General features: G+C 44.8%; 1 protein-coding gene across 1 annotated transcript in view; it reads left to right on the top strand.

Annotated features, from left to right (window-relative positions):
- The first annotated feature begins 1395 nt into the window (after positions 1 to 1395).
- Positions 1396 to 19211, top strand: part of MSL2 (MSL complex subunit 2) — a 42408-nt gene continuing 24592 nt past the window's right edge. The window contains exon 1 of the mRNA XM_003930945.4: positions 1396 to 2645. Within this exon, the coding sequence (XP_003930994.1) occupies positions 2504 to 2645 (142 nt within the window). The 5' untranslated portion in view covers positions 1396 to 2503. The remainder of the gene's footprint in view (positions 2646 to 19211) is intronic.

A 19211-nucleotide genomic window follows, 5' to 3' on the forward strand; every position in this document is an offset into this window, starting at 1 on the left:
CAGCTACTCGGGAGGCTGAGGCAGGAGAATCGCTTGAACCCGGGAGGCGGTGTTTGCTGTGAGCCGAGATCGAGATCGCGCCGTTGCACTCCAGCCTGTGGACAGTGTGACTCCGTCCCAAAACAACAACAACAACAAACCCCCAAAAAACCCACGAAACATTTGCAAGGGTTTGGGTTTGTTCTAGAGCAAGACCATGTATTTATTCTTCAAGACAACTGTTCACACAGAAAGGCTAGGTCTTTCGAAAAACCTGCGTCTTTAAAGAAGAAGAAAAAAAGGAGTTCGCTTTATTTTACTATGATTTTTTAAATTTTTTTCTTCACCACCCCTCCCTCCGTTTTGTTTTTAAAACTAGACTCTGTTCCGGTGAGTGCTCGGTGAAGTCCTGATCCGCTATCATGAAGGCGAGGCCGCTCGAGTCCAAGGACCAGAGGCCGTGGGAATAGCCCGGCTCCGACGGGTATGAGGGCGCGGGGGGTTCGAGCCTCCACGCTGACACACGGCCTGCCAGGGCCTTAGAAACCTCGGACTGCTGAGCGCCGCAGGGAGGTGCGGACCGCGGCCGCGACCCGGCTAAAGCCATCCGCGCGCCTACTGGGCGCGCAGCCACGTTGACTGCCGCAGCCTTCCCTGTTCGGCGAGAGCCAGCCAGTCAGCTGGCCGAGGCTGCGCCCTTTCCGCGGTCGGGATGCGCAGTTCCAGGAGAAAGGCCGCGAGGGCGGGGCTTGGGGCCGGGCGAGGCCATTTCCTCACACCGCGGTTAGTCAGGACCAGAGGCCGCGTTCAGGCCAGTGCGGAGCGCCACATGGCGCGACCAAGCCGGGGCCCAGCGTTGGCGGGCACAGAAGCAGTGTAATGCAGGAAGCCTGAGCCCACACTGGGGAAGGATGTGCCAGCTAACGAATGTTTCACCACAGCCCACATGCCTGGGAGAGGGAATTTGAGAGCACGTGGGGGAGGGGCGGCGAGAGCTGTCGGCTCGCAAAGAGCATGCTCCGTCCTGAGAGCCGAAGTGGACAGCCAGGCATGCGCAGTGAGCCCAGGGTGGGTTGGCAGCGGTGAGGGACTGGCGCGAGCGGGCTGATGTGTTTATCCGGTTTTCTGGGTGGGCGGTCAAAGCGCACGCGTAAGGGCGAAAGGCGGAGGAGCTAGCTAGCGGTTTGCGCATGCGTGGAGCGAGCCGGTAGCGCTGGGAGGCTGCAGAAGGGGCTCGTAGAGGAGAAGCAGGGGAAAAGGGAAGCGAAGGGAGAGGAAAGGGGGAGGGGTGAGAGTGTGTTCTGCGCATGCGTGCGAGCGCTAGCGACGACGGCGGCGGGGGAGTCTCGGGGATGACAGTGGCTTTGCCCGTTGGGGTAACGGTCGTCGTCGCCAGCAGGGCCTAAGGCGCGGTACAGCCCGTAGGAGCCATTAAGGCCGCAGCAGCCCGGGCCCTACCGACCTGGAGTGGCGCGTGGAGTCGGGGTGAGGGCGGCGAGGCACGGGGAGGGGCCTGCGGCAGGGCCTTGCTGTGTGCGCTGGGCGGCGGCGGGGCCTGGCGGTGTGAGCGCTCGCCTCCCGCGGCTGTGCAGGCGCCGAGGGCGGCGGCAGCCGTCGTGCTCGCGGAGGAGTCGTCTGTGTGTGCGGCGCCGAAAAGATGGCCGGGCAGTGAGGGGGCGGCGCTTGCGTCTGGTGACCCCGGAGTGTGCGACTGAGGAGCGAGGGGCGCCGCCGCGGCCCGGCCGGGCCTGCTCCCCGCCCCCTCCCGCCAGCCGGCGGCGGCCCGCGCACTTCCTCCCCGGCCCTCCCCTCCGGGTGGGGAACTCTCGCCTGCCGTGCCACCTCGGGGACCGGCGGGGTGCTACCTACCGGGCGGAGAGCCAGGGCGCAGTCTGGGCCCCGCGTCCGATATGGAGAGAGCGGCGGCGGCGTCCGCCAGCCGCGACTGCAACCTTCGTCCCCGCCGCGGCGTCTTGCACTAGATCCGGGAAGCCGCCGCCCGACCGTCGTCCTTGCTGTGGCCGCCGCCTCCGCGCCCGGCGCTGGGATGGAGTAAGAGGCTCTGCAGCCCGGGAGAAGCGTGCCGCGCCTCGGACCGGGCCGGGGCCTGCTCCCGCGCCCGCCAGCTGGATCTGAGGAGGCGCCTCGGTGTCCGGAGATGCTGCTCGAGCGCAGGCCGCCCGCCGAGCTGCGGGGCTAGACTGAGCGCGGAGTCCCGCCCCGAGCGCCCAAGCCGCCGCGTTCTGTGCTCTGTGGTCGCTCCGGACGAACTCGAACGCTGGTCTCTCTTTTTTTTATATTTTTGGTCTGGAAGTCTCAGGGACGGAGGGGCGCCAAGGCCCCATGTGTGGGAGGATTGCTTCAGCTCCACAAACTTGCACGGATTTTGGTTACTTGTTGGGCCAATGGTTCGGCTCTGATTTCTTCCGAATTGGTGCAAATTCGCCGTCGTTCTCTGGCTGCTTACAAAGTTGGATCCGGAATTTTTTTTCAACCGGGAGCCACTGGTGTCGAAGTGTCTGCAATGAACCCCGTGAATGCTACTGCTCTCTACATTTCCGCGAGCCGCCTAGTGCTCAACTACGACCCCGGAGACCCCAAGGCGTTTACTGAGATTAACAGGCTCTTGCCTTACTTCCGACAGTCTCTTTCGTGCTGTGTTTGCGGTAAGACGCTTTTTATTGTTCCCTTTTCAATGCTTGTGTTTAAAAAGCCTTCTGGGCAGTGGTAACGTGAGCGGGTTGACGGCCTGGTGGTTGGTATTAAGCTTTTGTTATTTGTGCAGCGCTCTACGGTCATTAGTTTTGAAACTTGCCGAGGGACTTTTGCCCGGCGTTTCAGAAAGGCAGAAAACCCTTTCAAACCGCTTTGTGCAGCGGCGTTAACGTTCAAAATGGTTTAATTGGCCTCGGTTCATCTGGTGGTCGTGGTTTAAGTGGGGTAATTTGCATGTACAATGCTGGTTTTTTTTTTTTCTTTTTCTTTTTTTTTTTAACCTTTGCCGCGGGAGCTGATTTCGTACCTACGGCGGTTAAAAGTGGTTAAACATGATGAAAACAAGCACATGTGGCGTGTTTGCATTTCCCCAAACTGGTGTTCTGTGAGGGTGGTGGGCCAAGCTGATGAACCCACAGCTGGAGAATTCGGTGCGGAACTTTCCCCCAGGTTCTTCCACAAATGCTTTGTCGGTTTGACGGTTAACAGTGAGCCGGGGAAGGCTGGTGGTAGTCCAAGTGCTTTTTAGCTGGTGGGATTTTTACTTACCACGTTTTCGTTTTGTGGTTTAATATGCTTCGGCTTTGTAAAGGGTTGTTTTAGATGTTTTTGTTAAAAATTTAACTCGTGTTGGGTAGGATACGTTTAAATTATTTTTAAGATAAAAGAGATGTGCTGGACGGGCGCGGTGACTCACGTCTGTAATCCCAGCATTTTGGGAGGCCGAGGCGGGCGGATCACGAGGTCAGGAGATCGAGACCATCCTGGTTAACACGGTGAAAACCGTCTCTACTAAAAATATAAAAATTAGCCGGGCGTGGTGGCGCGCGCCTGTAGTACCAGCTACTCGGGAGGCTGAGCCGGGAGAATAACTTGAACCTGGGAGGCGGGAGATCGCGCCAGAGCGATACTCCGATCTCAAAAACAAACAAGCAAACAAACAAAAAAAAAACCCGCTAAATTGTTTAAGGAAAATGTCTCAAAACTGATGATAATTTGATGATATTATGCATTTATAATAATTGCTTTCTTTTCGAAAACCTGGACTGAAACGTAATACAAAGGAAAGGGCAAATGGCAAAGCAGTAATATGTATGCGCCACTTAATATTCTACTTCAAATTTTAAGGTTTTGATGATCCACGTTTAGTCAGAACCAGGAAAATTCAGGCACGTTAAGCCTTCCATTTTATTTAATGTTAGATGAAGAGTAATTTGGGACAGTTGTGGTTGAAGGGAGAATTCATATTCATTTGAAATTTATCCAGCATTCTGTATATAGATCTGAAACAATACACTGAATGGTTGAGAAGAGGTGGCGGTGGTGGTTTTTGCAAGACGGTACTTAGTGTCATAAACATTTAAGTGAGTAAATGATTAAGTGCTGCTCTGACTAGTAACTGACACTTAACATCTATATAGAGGAGTAGTCGCCCAGGGCAAATCACTTAACTGCCCTGGGCCTCAGTTTCTTGATGTGTAAAATGAGTGTTTTTGGCTAGATTCATTTTCCTTTTAGCTTAAGTTTTACAAATATAAATGTTATTAAGAATTTGCTTGGTTTCATGGTAACCTCTCACTTTACTCTCACTTTTATGGAGTGTTTTATTTTAATGTCCTTACATATTTTGATGGCTTGAGGACTGAGGAAATGGAGCTGCTATAGCTTCCTTCTCCATATACTGTACTTTTTCCTTTATCTGTTTGGCCGACCGTAGGGTGCTCCTATGGTGAGGTCGGGTGTAGAGGCACTACCTCCCCTGTCCTCCTGAAACAGCATTGGAGAGTGATGTCATTATCAGTTAACATTTGCATAATCTGATAGGTCCGGTTTACTTAGATGGGTGAGACCTAGCTTCCTAAGGGGGAAATGGTAAGGTTTGAATTGTGTAGACCACCACTATCCAAAAACTGTTAATCAGAACTTCAGAGGTTTTAAGTTTTTATTGATAGCTTTAGGATATAGTGGTGGTCTAATTGAACATTTTTTGAAGTTCTGACCTGGACTTTAAATAATGGCATTAAAGATAAAACTACATTTAAAAGTCCAACTGTAGCTTTTTTATTTATTTTTATTTTTTGTTAGTCTTGGCAACAGTAGGGGAATTTTTCTGACAGTAGAGCTTTCTTATTTCCCATCATCCTGTGGAAAAGATGTGAGTTCTACTTCTCCGGTATAACTGAGTACCTGGCATGAGTTTCAGTAATACGGATGTAGGTTCAGGGTTCATCCCATCTCTTTAGACCTAAGTCTGTGGTTATCAAGAGATAGAAAAAAAAAATCAGTTACCCAAATAAATAAATAAATAAAACATTGATTATTTGAATTCAGCTCCAGCATTTACATATCTTTGTACCAAGTATGTTCTAGACTTTTTTCCTTAGCTCAAAAGCATGAATGCGTTCAAATTAACGTGTGCGTGTTTAATCTTATTTCATGAAGATAATACACACGTAAAAAAAATTAACTTTAATTCTGTCTTGAAACAGTAGGGGATTTGTTTCAACAGGTCCTGTAGATTTAACCCTATAATACCTTTTCTTTGTTTTATTCATATGCTGTTTTACATAATTTCTGTTTTAACTGAATTGATGTTTCTGCCTTTTTAAAACATGCTTTGTATTTTCCTTTAAAAAAAAAAAAAAACCTTTGTTTTCTTTTTTTTTTTTTAAGATGGGGCATCTTCTTGATGGCCAGGCTGGTCTTGAACTCCTGTCCTCAGGTGATGCACCCACCTTGGCCTCCCAAAGTGTTAGGATTACAGGCGTGAGCCACTGCGCCTGGCTTTTTCTTTTTTTAAAAAATCTTTGTTTTCTTAAGTTTCTTCTGCCTAAAATACACTCCTTTTTTTTTTTTTTTTTCTTCCGGGTGAAGGCCTAACAACTCCCTGCTTCCTTGGTGAAATCTTCCTTGCTAACTGCAGCAAAAAGCTACCTCTGGCCGGGGGCCTGTAATCACAGCACTTTGAGAGGCCAAAATGGGCTGATCGTTTGAGATGAGTAGTTGGAGACCAGCCTGGTCAACATAGTGAAACCTCGTCTCTACTAAAAATAAAAAAATTAGCTGGGTGTATACAAAAATTTTAGCTGGATGTCATGGCCGGTGCCTGTATTCCCTGGTACTCCAGAGGCTGAGGCAGATCTCAAGATCTCCTGAGGCAGGAGAATTGCTTGAACCTGGGAGGCAGAGGTTGCCATGAGTGGAGTTTCACTCTGGAGTGCAGTGAAACTCCATCTAAAAAAAAAAAATTATCTTTGTCCTCTAAACCTTTGGTAACCCTTTGTTCCAGTCATAAGGTATTTTTAACTCCTTTCAGTGCAGTTTTTCTAACAGTCTGATTATCCTTATATATATAATAAAATTCTTAGGGAAGACATTATTTTTTATTTTACATTTTTCTATTTTTTCTGCGTCACTCTTCCTGTCCAATCATTTACGTGTAGGTGCTTTTGACAGCCTCAGAGGAAGAGGTGAGGGAGGGAAAAGCCCTTCAAACTTTGCAATTAGGTTGAAATTTGGCTTTTATACTGCGTAGGTGCATTGCTTTAACTTTTTGCTGCAGTTTTCCTTTATCTCCTTAAAGTTTGTTTCTCTAAATTTGTATTATGTGTGGGCTTATTTTGTTTTTTTTTTTTGAGAGGGAGTTTCGCTCGTTACCCAAGCTGGAGTGCAATGGCGTGATCTCGGCTTACGGCAACCTCTGCCTCCTGGGTTCAAGCAATTCTCCTGCCTCAGCCTCCGGACTAGCTGGGATTGCAGGCACGTGCCACCACGCCCAGCTAATTTTTTGTATTTTTAGTAGAGACAGAGTTTCACCATGTTGACCAGGATGGTCTCGATCTCTCAACCTTGTGACCCACCCGCCTCAGCCTCCCAAAGTGCTGGGATTACAGGCTTAAGCCACCGCGCCCGGCCGTGTGGGCTTATTTTTAAGTGGTTTGAAAAAACTTTTTATTGAGACAGGATCTTGCTATGTTGCTTGCTGTGCCATCGTAGCTCACTGCAGCCTTAAATTCCTGGATTCATGCACTTCTTCACCTCAGTCTCCTGATAAGCTAGAACTACAGGTCTTCACCGTCATGTCTAGCTAGTTTTTAAAGTTTTTGCAGGGATAGGGTCTTGCTCTGTTTGCCCAGTCAGGTCTTGTACTCCTAGGCTCAAGCTGTCCTTGATCTCCCAAAGTGCAGGGATTACAGGGTTGAGCCACTGTGGCTCTTGGCCTGAAAAACCCTTTTTTTTTTTTTTTTTTTTGAAATGGAGTCTTGGTTTATCTCCCAGGCTGGAATGCAGTGGTGAGATTTCAACCCACTGCAGCCTCCACCTCCCAGGTTCAAGTGATCATCCAGCCTCAGTCTCAGGTGTGCGCCACCATGCCCAGCTAATTTTTCTATTTTTAGTAGAGATGGGGTTTTACCATGTTGGCCAGGATGGTCTCTTGACCTCGTGATCCACCTGGCTCAGCCTCCCAAAGTGCTGGGATTACAGATGTCAGCCACCGCACCCAACCTTATGGGCATTTTTAAGTAAGGCTGAAGGAGTAAACCTTTGGTTTGTGTGAGCAGCAGTAAATCGGGTTTATCTGGAAGGAAGAGCCCTTGCCCTGTAGTGGTTATTCAGGGGCCTTTTGTGTGCAGAGTTTTGATGCCAGGCTAAGAAATGTGACATTCACTCTGTAGACCTGTTTCTTTTCTTTTTAAAAAATATGTTCTGCAGGCCACCTGAATCAAAATCACCTAAAAGCTTATTAAAACCCAGATTCCTAATCATCACACCAGACTGAGTGAATTACAATCTCTGTGGACAGGCTCTTCTGATCTGCATTTTAACTGCGCATCTTGATTGGAATGGGGATTTGCAAATCAGTGTAATAAGCATTTGAAAAGTATTTAAGTAGGATAGTGAATTGAAATTGTTTCAGAAAAGATTAATTTGGAGGCAGTGCCCTATAATCCTAGCACTTTGGGAGCCCAAGGCCAGCCGATCACGAGGTCAGGAGATCAACACCATCCTGGCCAACGTGGCGAAACCCCGTCTCTACTAAAAATACAAAAATTAGCTGGGTGTGCTGGCACACGCCTGTTAATCACAGCTACTCAGCAGGCTGAGGAAGGAGAATCGCTTGAACCTGGGAGGTGGAGACTGCAGTAAATGAGATGGAGCCACTGCACTCCAGCCTAGGTGACAGAGCAAGACTCCATCTCAAAAAAAATTTTTGGGGGTCAAATATTTATTTACTTATTTTTTATTTGAGATGGAGTCTCGCTCTGTTGCCCAGGCTGGAGTGCATGGTGTGATCTCAGCTCACTGCAACCTTCATCTCCCGGCTTCAAGTGATTCTCCTCCCTCAACCTCTGGAGTAGCTGGGACTACAGGCACCCCCCACGTCCAGCTAATTTTTTTTTGTATTTTTAGTAGAGGCAGGGTTTCACCATATTGACCAGGCTGGTCTTGAACTCCGACCTCAGACGGTCTTCTCACTTTGGCCTCCCAGAGTGCTAGGATTTCATGCGTGAGCCACTGTGCCTGGCAAAATACGGTTTGGTTGATTGAAGTCTTTAATAAGAGGATTCTTTAATGAGGCCTGAATAAAGTGGTGGGAGTAAAAAGAAAGGGAACAACATAAAATGAAAAGGGAACATTTAATCATTTTGCGGTTATCAGAACATTTTAATTATTTGAAATCTATTGTGTTATCTTTGTCACAGTTGGGCTTATCTTGTTATGAATGGATTAAATGAGAAGTTTCCGGGTCTTAAATTGGGAAGTATGTCTAGCACAGTGCTTTCACATGATATATACTTGAAAAATGTACAGCTAATCTTTCATATCTGTGGGTTCTGCATTCGTGGATTCAACTAACCTTGGATCTAAAATACTAGGAAGAAAGTTGTTACTGTACTGAACATGTGTGGACATTTTTTTTGTTCATGATTCCCTAAGCAATACAGTATAGCAACTGCTTTATAGTATTACATTGTTTAGGTATTATAAGTAATCTAGAGATGATTTAAAACAGCAGTCCCCTACCTTTTTGGTGCTAGGGACTGGTTACCTGGAAGACTGTTTTTCCACAGGGTGGGGGGATGGTTTCAGGATGACTCAAGCATGTTACATTTACTGTGTACTTTATTATTATTACATTGTAGTGTGTAATGAAATAATTACACAATTCACTATAATGTAGAATTAGTGGGAGCCCTGAGCTTGTTTCCTGAAAGGGTCCCATCTGAGAGTGATGGGAGACAGTCACAGATCATACAGCATTATTCTCGTAAGGAGTGTGCAGCCTAGATCCCTTGCATGCACAATTCACTATAGCGCTTGTGCTCTTATGAGAATCTTATGCACAGCTCAGATGGTAATTCGCTGTTATGAGAATCTTATGCACAGCTCAGGTGGTAATTCGAGCAATGGGGAGCGGCTGTAAATACAGATGAAGCTTTGCTTGCTCCACCTGGCTCACTTCCTGCTGTGCAGCCTGGTTCCCAACAGGCCAAGGACTGGTGCTGGTCCATGGGCTGGGACTTGGGGATGCCTGATTAAAAGAATAGAGGAGGATATGCATAGGTTATATGCAAATATTAAGTCATTTTATATCAAGGACTTGAATCATCTGCAGATTTTGGTAATCAAGTGAGATGCTGGAACCAGTCACCCACAGATACCTAGAGACAACTATACAATGGTGATGAAGAACTGACAAAAAGTTTGATACAGGCACATGGGAAAAATTGAAGGAGTCAAAGGGTGACTTAGTTCATATCAGAAATGAAGTAAGGAAGGATACTGACTTTTGGGGAACCTGAAGAGTTGAGGTAGTCTGGGTTTGAAATAATGTAAGGACAGCCCAATTAAAATACTCTTCAGGGATTTTAGCAGTATGGTACTGGCAGTTGAGCTGAATATTCTGCAAAATAGCCATGCCATTGTTTGACTTTTTTTAGGGGAAAAAAAAGTCTTTTTTTCTTTTTGGTTTCCATTTTACCCAAATCACCTTCTCTGTATGTAATTGTCTTCATTAATTTTAATTCTGTCCTCTGGATAATTCAGAAAACCTTTGGTACAGTTTTGCTTTTCAACTGTTGGAAGACAGTTTTTGTCATTCCTGAGAAGTTGTGTCCTGGCTGAGCATGGTGGCTCACATCTGTAATCCCAGCACTTTGGAAGATGGAGTTGGACGGGTCATCTGAGGTCAGGAGTTAGAGACCAGCCTGGCCAAGGTGGTGAAACCCCGTCTCTACTAAAAATACAAAAATTAGCCTGGTGTGGTGGTGCATGCAGGAGAATTGCTTGAACCCAGAAGGTGGAGGTTGCAGTGAGCTGAAGTTGTGTCATTTCACTCCAGCCTGGGCAACAGTGAGATTCTGTCTCAAAAAAAAAAAAAAAAAAAAAAAAGTTGTGTCATAAATTACTCTGGTAGCATCCTTTAGTTTCCTTTAAAAGTGTGATTTTTGTGTTTATATCTGTAGTATTTTAGATATGATTACAGATGAGATTATCTTCTATGATGACTTGGACAAATTAGTTTTTCTATTTCATTTGTAATAAAAGGTTGTTGAATTAGAGCCAAAATTTGCAATGGCCCAGTCTTGGCTCACTGCAACCACCACCTCCCAGTTAAAGCGATTCTCCTGCCTCAGCCTCCTGAGGAGCTGGAGTTACAGGTACCTGCCATCATGCCTGGCCAATTTTTTTTTTTTTGTGGTGTTTTTGTAGAGATGGGATTTCACCATGTTGGTCAGGCTGGCCTCAAACTCCTGACCTCAGGTAATCTGCCTACCCTGCCTCCCTAAGTGCTGGGATTGCAGGGGTGAGCCACCGCGCCCCGCTCAGAACCATAGAATTCTAATGATGTTGTGATCTTCAATTATTTTGCGAAATCTTATTACCCAGCTAAGAGTCAGGATGGATTTATATTGTTTGGTAGTTAGAGAACAGTTGTTGGTTCACCATGCTTCTGGTCAGTTAAAACATTTTCACAAGTTAGTCAATAGTATTGTTGACTGTCTCCTCTATCTTTACAGACTTTTAGTAGTTGTGTCAGTTACTGAGGGAGTGATGTTGAAATATCAACTATATGTGTTTTCAGTTTCTCTTTTTAGTGTTTTACCAGCTTTTGCTTCATGTATTTTGAAGCTGTTGATAGGTTTATGAAACCTTTCTGAACTTACGGAATATAGTTACGATAACTAACATTTTAATAACTTTAATTTCTGGCCTGGGCAACATGTCGAAACCCTGTCTCTACAGAAAATACTAAAATTAGCTGGGTGTGGTGGCACGTGCCTGTAGTCCCAGCTACTTGAGAGGCTGAGGTGGGAGGATTGCTTGAGCCCAGGAGGCAGAGGTTGCAGTGATCTGAGATCACACCACTCCACTCCAGCCTGGGTGATGGAGTGAGACCTTGTCTCCAAAAAAACCCTTTCATTTTTAGAATTTTTTTTAGAGATAGGGTCTCCCCTGTGTTGCCCAAACCGGTCTTGAACTCTTGGCCTCAAGTGATCCTCCTACCTTAGCCTCCCAAAGTGCTGGAGTTACGGGAGTGAGCCATCACATTTGGCTTAATGTAATTTTCATTTTTAATGTTTTTATTTACTAATTCTATCATTGTTTCATTCCTGGGTTTGTTGCTCAGACTGGATTTTCCTATCATCATGGGTTATATATTCCTGCTTCTTCCATGGCCTGGTTAATTTTGATTGGATGCCAGCTATTGTGAGTTTTACCTTGTAAAATTTTACGTTGCTGCTGGATATTTTTGTACTATAAGTATTTTTGAGCTTTGTTTTGGGATGAGGTTAAGTTAATTGGAGACTGATTCTTTCAAGGCTTGTTTTCAAGCTTTTGTTCAGCAGAGTCACAGCAGCCTTTAGGGACTAGTTTTTCCATGCTACTGAGGCAGGAACCTTCTGACTACTCATCTGATGCCTTGTGAGATTTCTCACTTTGGGTAGTCGTAGGAGGAATTACTCTGCTTCTTGCTTCTTGAGTTACGGGGATTGTTTCCACTGTTTCTTTCTGGGGCTTCTCTGGTAGCTTCCTTTACACGCATGTACTGATTAAACAGTACTCAGCTGAAGACTTGAGAGGGACCTGGTATACCACTCTGGACCTGTTTCTCTGTGCAGGTCTGTCGTCTCTGTACTCTGCTCTGAGAAGTCCCGCTGTCTTGGCTTCCAGCTCTCCTCAACTCAGGGAAGCTCTCCTCCCCAAGCACCCCCTAACCCTCCCCCCTACCTCTGCCCCCAATCCAGGCTTTGGATTCTCCCTCCTGGTGCCTTTTGACCTGAAAAGTATTCCCAGGAAATAAGCTGGGACAGTTGTAGGGTTTATATTTGTTCCCCCTTCTAGGGATCACTGTCCTGTTCTGCCTGTTGGTCAGTATTTGAAAACCTGTTGTTCTCTCCTGTTTTTTAGTTATTTCAGTTAGGAGAGTAAATCTGATTATTCTGTTTTTGTCTGGAAGCAGAGTAAGATGACATTCTAAACTTATGTTTTATACAAAGCCACTAGCCATATGTGACAATTTAAATTTTGTTTAATTAAAAGTAAGTAAAATGTAAAATTCTGGTCTTCCATTATCCTTAGCAACATTGTAAGTGCTCAGTAGCCACATGTGAATAATGGCTACCTTATTGGACACTGCAGATATAAAACATTTCCATTGTTGCATAAACTTGTACTGGACAGTGTTACAACAATTAAAGAACTTAGATTTGTTCTTAAAAGCTGTGTGAAGATTGTAAGCTGCCTTCAGTGTTTTTGTCGTTTTTCAAGTTTTCATTAAAAAATTTTTTAAAAATGTTTTCTTCAGACCACTCAAGTTTTGATTTTAAGACATTGAGCTGGATGGAGTTACAAACAAATTTTTGGAGCTTACCCTTTACAGACCTGTAGAACAATTTCTTCAACTTAGTGTTCAGGTTCAAGAACATATTTCACAGTGTTCTTGTAGTAAAAGCACTTCTGTTATTTTAGAAAAAGAGATGAAACATTTTAACTATTTCTCTTCCTTTAAAATGAGGTAATTTGAAGAGATGTCAAATGGACATGAGACAAATAGTGGTGCCATAACCAGTTAATAATTCAGCTTAATTCTTCCTTTGTGAAAGTTTCATATTGTTTTAGTCTTAGTCATGTATTTTATTAACTTTTACTCGCATTGTTTCAGTTCTTCATATATCCACTCAATAGACCAACAGAGACAAGAACCATTAAAAAAGTCGGTAACGAAATACTAGATGTGAGCATACAAATATAAATGATTCTAAATATTTGGTTCATGATTTTTATTACTCTTTATTCTTTTTTTTTTTTTTATTTGGAATTTCTGTTGCACAGACTGGAGTGCAGTGGGACGATCTCGGCTCACTGCAGCCTCCGCCCCCTGGGTTCAAGCAATTCTCCTGCCTTGGTCTCCCAAGTAGCTGGGATTACAGGCATGCACCACCACACCTGGCTAATTTTTTTTTTTTTTTGTATTTAATACAAGTGGGATTTCACTATGTTGGTCAGGCTGGTCTCGAACTCCTGACCTCGGATGATCCACCCACCTTGGCCTCCCAAAGTCCTAGGATTACAGGTTTGAGTCCTGCCGACTCTTTTTTTTTTTTTCTTTTTTTTCTTTATAAGTTGTCTGTGTTGACATCCTGTATCTCAACAGGTTCTTGGTGATATTTCAAAAAGCAATGTTAAAAAGAGGAAATAGGCAGGGCGTGGTGGCTCAAACCTGTAATCCCAGCACTTTGGGAGGCTGAGGCGGGTGGATCACGAGGTCAAGAGATCGAGACCATCCTGGTCAACATGGTGAAACCCCATTTCTACTAAAAATAGAAAAAATCAGCTGGGCATGGTGGCGTGTGCCTGTAGTCCCAGCTACTCGGGAGGCTGAGGCAGGAGAATTGCCTGAACCCAGGAGGCGGAGGTTGCGGTGAGCCGAGATCGTGCCATTGCACTCCAGCCTGGGTAACAAGAGTGAAACTCCGTCTCAAAAAAAAAAAAAAAAAGAAAGAAAATACAGTGCTACCCAGTATTGGTTTTTCTTTTTAGAGACCAGAGACTATTCTATTCATACTTGGAATGTATTATTTGAAGTATTTGTAGATGCCAGTTTGAAGCCACTTTTAGCTTATCTCTTAGTAACAAAATAGAAAAACTGCTAAAAATTTCTTGACTGGGAGTGGTGGCTCATGCCTGTAATCCCAGCACTTTGGGAGGCCGAAGTGGGAGGATCATCTGAGGTCGGGAGTTTGAGACCAGCCTGACCAACATGGAGAAATCCCGTCTCTACCAAAAATATAAAATTAGCTGGGTGTGGTGGTGCATGGCTGTAGTCCCAGCTACTCTGGAGGCTGAGGCAGGAGAATTGCTTGAACTTGGGAGGCAGAGGTTGCAGTGAGCCGAGATCATGCCATTGCACTCTAGCCTGGGCAGCAAGAGTGAAACTCCGTCTCAAAAAAAAAGAAAAAAAATTCTTACTGTGGTAGAAAACATAAGAAGTCCAAATATCAGGGCACATAGGCAGTTTTGCCCGTGTAATGTATTACATTTTAGCTTACATTTTTTTTTTTTTTTTTTTTTTTTGAGACAGAGTTTCGCTCTTGTTACCCAGGCTGGAGTGCAATGCCGCGATCTCGGCTCACCGCAACCTCCGCCTCCTGAGTTCAAGCAATTCTCCTGCCTCAGTCTCCTGAGTAGCTGGGATTACAGGCACGCGCCACCATGCCCAGCTAATGTTTTGTATTTTAGTAGAGACGGGGTTTCACCATGTTGACCGGGATGGTCTCGATCTCTTGACCTCGTGATCCACCCGACTCGGCCTCCCGAAGTGCTGGGATTACAGGTTTGAGCCACCGCGCCCGGCAACATCCAAACCAAATCAAATAGCATTCATGACACAGGAATTTTGTCTGATGGAAAAAAAAATTTTTTTCTGAGGCAGGGTTTCACTTTGTTGCTCAGGTTGGAGTGCAGTGGGGGCAGTCATGGATCATTCCATCCTCTGTCTCCAGGGTTCAAGCAGTTCTCCCACCTCAGCCCTTTTTTTTTTTTGAGGCGGAGTTTCACTCTTGTTACCCAGGCTGGAGTGCAATGGCGCGATCTCGGCTCACCGCAACCTCCGCCTCCTGGGTTCAGGCAATTCTCCTGCCTCAGCCTCCTGAGTAGCTGGGATTACAGACTCGCACCACCATGCCCAGCTAATTTTTTGTATTTTTAGTAGAGACGGGGTTTCACCATGTTGACCAGGATGGTCTTGATCTCTTTGACCTCGTGATCCACCCATCTGAGCCTCCTAAAGTGCTGGGATTACAGGCTTGAGCCACCGCCACCGGCCCCCACCTCAGCCTTTTAAGTAGCTGGGACCACAGGTGTGTGCCACCACACCTGGCTAATTAAAAGACATTTTTTTTTGTAGTGACAGGGTTTCACTCTGTTGCCCAGTCTGATCTCAGATTCCCAATGCTAAGATAACAGGCATGAACCATTGTGCCCAGCTGAAAAGGTGGTTTTTTTGTTTTGTTTTGTTTTGTTTTTTTGACAGAGTCTCATTCTGGTTGCGTAGGCTAGAGTGCAGTGGCGCAATCTTGGCTCACTGTAGCCTCATCCTCCTGGGCTTATGTTATCCCACCTCATGCTCCTGAGTATCTGGGATTACAGGTGCATGTTCCCACGTCTGGCTGATTTTTTGTATTTTTAGTAGAGATGGGGTTTTCATGTGTTGCTCAGGCTGGTCTTGAACTCCTAGACTCAAGCAGTCTGCCTGCTGTGGCCTCTCATGGTGCTGGGATTACAGGCATGACCCACCACGCCTGGCTAGCAGCTGCAAAGTTTTTAAAGAAGTTTAGACTTTAAAATAAGCCTGCACACAAGTATATTGGGCAAAAATATAGTCTTACTTGTCCAAGAACAGTTGATTAATTTGTGCCAGTTTGGAAATGATAAATATTGCCTTCTTTTTATGGTATAGTCATTCTTGTTTGGCTGAATCCAGAGAGATTATTTTCATGTATATGTACCTAGAATAGAATATATCCTGCTAGTTATGGTTTGGAAACATACTCGACATCTTTAATTTTGGGGTTTAATTTTGGTGCTATAATTCAGACGTGAAAAAGTCTGAGAATGCCTTGCTAAGTGATGGAGTGGCAGGGCTTAAGCACAGTGTTTGGCATGTAGCTGGGCCCCATGAATTATTTACATATGTAATGAAGAAAGGAGAAATGTTTTATTCAATGAAGATAGCCTAAACAATTCACTCTTCATTTGGAAAAGGTAAAAAAAAATGGGGAAATTTAGATAAATTGAGTGTGAAATGATTATTGTTTTGGCTTTATCTCATACTTTGTTGTTGTTGTTGTTGTTGTTGTTGAGATGGGGCCTCTGTTGCCCAGGATAGAGTGCAGTGATGCAATCATAGCTTACTTGCAGCCTCAAACTCCTGGATTCAAGTGATCTCCCAATTCAGTCTCCTAAGCTGGGACCACTGGCGTGTACCACCATGCCTGGCTAATTTTATTTTTTGTTGAAACAGGGTCTCACTATGCTGCTCAGGCTAGTCTTGGACTCCTGGGCTTGAGTGACCCTCCTCCCCCAGCCTCCTAAAATGGTGGGATTATAAGTGTGAGCCACTGCACCCGGCCTGTCTCAGACTTTTGACATCAGTGGGAGAAGTCTGTTCTCCTACTTTTATATATACCTTGATATTGCTGGAGACTGAATCTAGGCTGAATGGATTATGACTCAGATTCATCATAGTTTACTCTCACATCCCGAGAAAAATAGAGTGTATGTATATATTTGGGTTGATCAGCATTGGTTTATTGCCATTTACATTCCTAGAAAAATTGTATAAATGAATGAAAACCAGCTTAGTCTCATCATGAGTTTAATATATATATATTTACTTATTTTCTACATGTATATTACACATGAATACATTATACACACATATATATTTAATATACACATGCACATTCTTTAGCTAAGGTTTCTGATGCTGTAAATTCTTAGACTAATAAATAGGCTGAGCTTTGTTTTTGTTGGTATCTCTTTTACACAGAAGATAGTACAATGCTTTATAGCATATATATTCACTTGAAGCATTTAAGCTTAACTTTAAAAACTGAAGTTAGTGCTGCTCCACTTTTTGTGCAGTAAGGATTTCCTGATCTTCACAAACCTGTTATTGAGAATCCATCCTCCACTTCCTTTCCCTCTTCTTGTCTCAGTCACTATCCATTATTGCCAGTACCTGTTCCTGTTTCTTCTTCCAATTAAAGATTATATATCTTGTGGCTAATTATTCTGCCTATAGCTCAGTCTCTGTAATCATTCTTTTTTGGGAAGGGGCAAGAAGCTAAAATTGTCTCTGCATGCCATGGACTTAATAATGTAGAAGTACAGACAGTGCTAGATAAGTGAAAAGAATTCTAGGCTGGTAATCAGTAGACTGAGCCTCTGTTTGTCATTGCTAGTAACCAGCTGTGTAATCCATGAAAGTCCATCTTGGTTAAAATGAGGTCACAGAACAAGTGATTACCAAGGTCACTCCCAGATTTAATGTTCTTTTTATGATTCACTCATTGTACATTTATTAAGGCTGGCTTATGTGCCAACACTAGTTTAAAGATGTAGAGATAAATAAGTGAGACCCGGTGAAAAATGACAATATAATGTGATTAAGTGTCATAATAGGAGAATATGTGAAGTGCTTTTTCAATATATTGAGGGAGGATAATTAAGAAAGGGTTCATTTTAGAGGTCATATTTGTATTGATTCTTGAAGACTAATTGACTATGCAAGGCAGGAAGGAGGAGATTCTAGGAACAACAAATCATGGAGGATGAGTAAGCATTGCATGTTTTGGGATGTTCAGTGGTAGGTAAGAATGGTGTATGGAGTTCTTGGAGAAAGTTTAGTGAAATGAGATTTGGGGTGGGAGGCAGGTAGTAGGGGCTAGATTCTGGAAGGTCTTATGTCATTCCAAAGTCTTCACATTTTGAAGTTCACTTCAAGGGTTTTCAAGAGAAAGGCATATAATCGGACTTGTGTTTTAGAAAGATCACATGGTGGCAGCTTGGAAGATGAATTGATTAGAAGTAGGTAAGGCATGGAGATAAGCTGGAAAACTTAGTATTCAGGGTGAACAATGATGAAGGTTAAACTAAGGCAGGAGTAGTCATGCAAATAAAACCTGAAGGGTGAAATTGGCAGATTTTTTGAAAGGGAGTTTCGCTCTTGTTACCCAGGCTGGAGTGCAATGGCGCGATCTCGGCTCACCGCAACCTCCGCCTCCTGGGTTCAGGCAGTTCTCCTGCCTCAGCCTCCTGAGTAGCTGAGATTACAGGCAGGCGCCACCATGCCCATCTAATTTTTTGTGTTTTTAGTAGAGACGGGGTTTCACCATGTTGACCAGGATGGTCTCGATCTCTTGACCTCGTGATCCACCCGCCTTGGCCTCCCAAAGTGCTGGGATTACAGGCTTGAGCCACCGCACCTGGCCCTGAAATTGGCCGATTTTTATAAACTACATGCAGGGAGAACAATTGGATGTGGAATGGAGGTGAAGAGTCTGGATGGTTTCAGGGTCTTTAGTTTCTGAATCAATGATAGCGTCAGTACCAAAAAAATAAGGGATGCTGGAGGAAGAGCGAGCTTTTAGGTGGGGATTTATGGGAGATAACATTTATAGTTGCTCATGTTAAGCTCAAGTCATCTGTGAGAGATGAGATTCCTAGTAGGCACTAAGATACTGGGTCTGAAGTTCAGGGGAGAAAGATTTGAGTTAGAGATACAGATTCAGAAGTAATCACTTTATGAATAGTAGTTAAAACAGCTTTATGGGCAATTGCTCTGGAAAGGAGTATGGGTCAGTTTTTTTTTTTTGAGACAGAGTCTCACTGTGTCCCTCAGTCTGGAATGCAGTGGTGCGATCTTAGCTCACTACATCCTCTGCCTTCTGGGTTCAAGTGATTCTCGTGCCTCAGCCTCCCAACTAGCTGGGATTACAGGCACACTCCACCATGCCCGGCTGATTTTGTATTTTTAGTAGAGATGGGGTTCGCCATATTGGGTAGGCTGGTCTTGAACTCCTGACCTCAAGTGATCTGCCCACCTCAGCCTCCCAAAGTACTGCGATTACAGGCATGAGCCACGGTGCCTGACCCCTGTAGGTCACTTTTAGTTGGAATAGCATCTTGTTTCTTTCTTTCTCTCTCTCTGTCTCCCTTTCTCTCCCCCTCCCCTTCTGGCTGGAGTGCAATGGCACTATCTTGTCTCCCAGGTTCAGGTGATTCACCTGCCTCAGCCTCCCAAGTAGCTGCGACTACAGGCTCATGCCACCACACCCTGCTAATTTTGTATTTTTAGTAGAGACAGGATTTTTCCATGTTGGCCAGGCTGGTCTCGAACTACCAACCTCGGGTGATCCACCCACCTTGGCTTCCAAAAGTGTTGGGATTACAGGCATGAGCCACCATGCCCAGCCCATGTCTCTGTTTCAAAAGGGGAAACGGTT

This window comes from Saimiri boliviensis, chromosome 9 (assembly GCF_048565385.1).
Source record: "Saimiri boliviensis isolate mSaiBol1 chromosome 9, mSaiBol1.pri, whole genome shotgun sequence".
NCBI classification, from domain to species: domain Eukaryota; kingdom Metazoa; phylum Chordata; class Mammalia; order Primates; family Cebidae; genus Saimiri; species Saimiri boliviensis.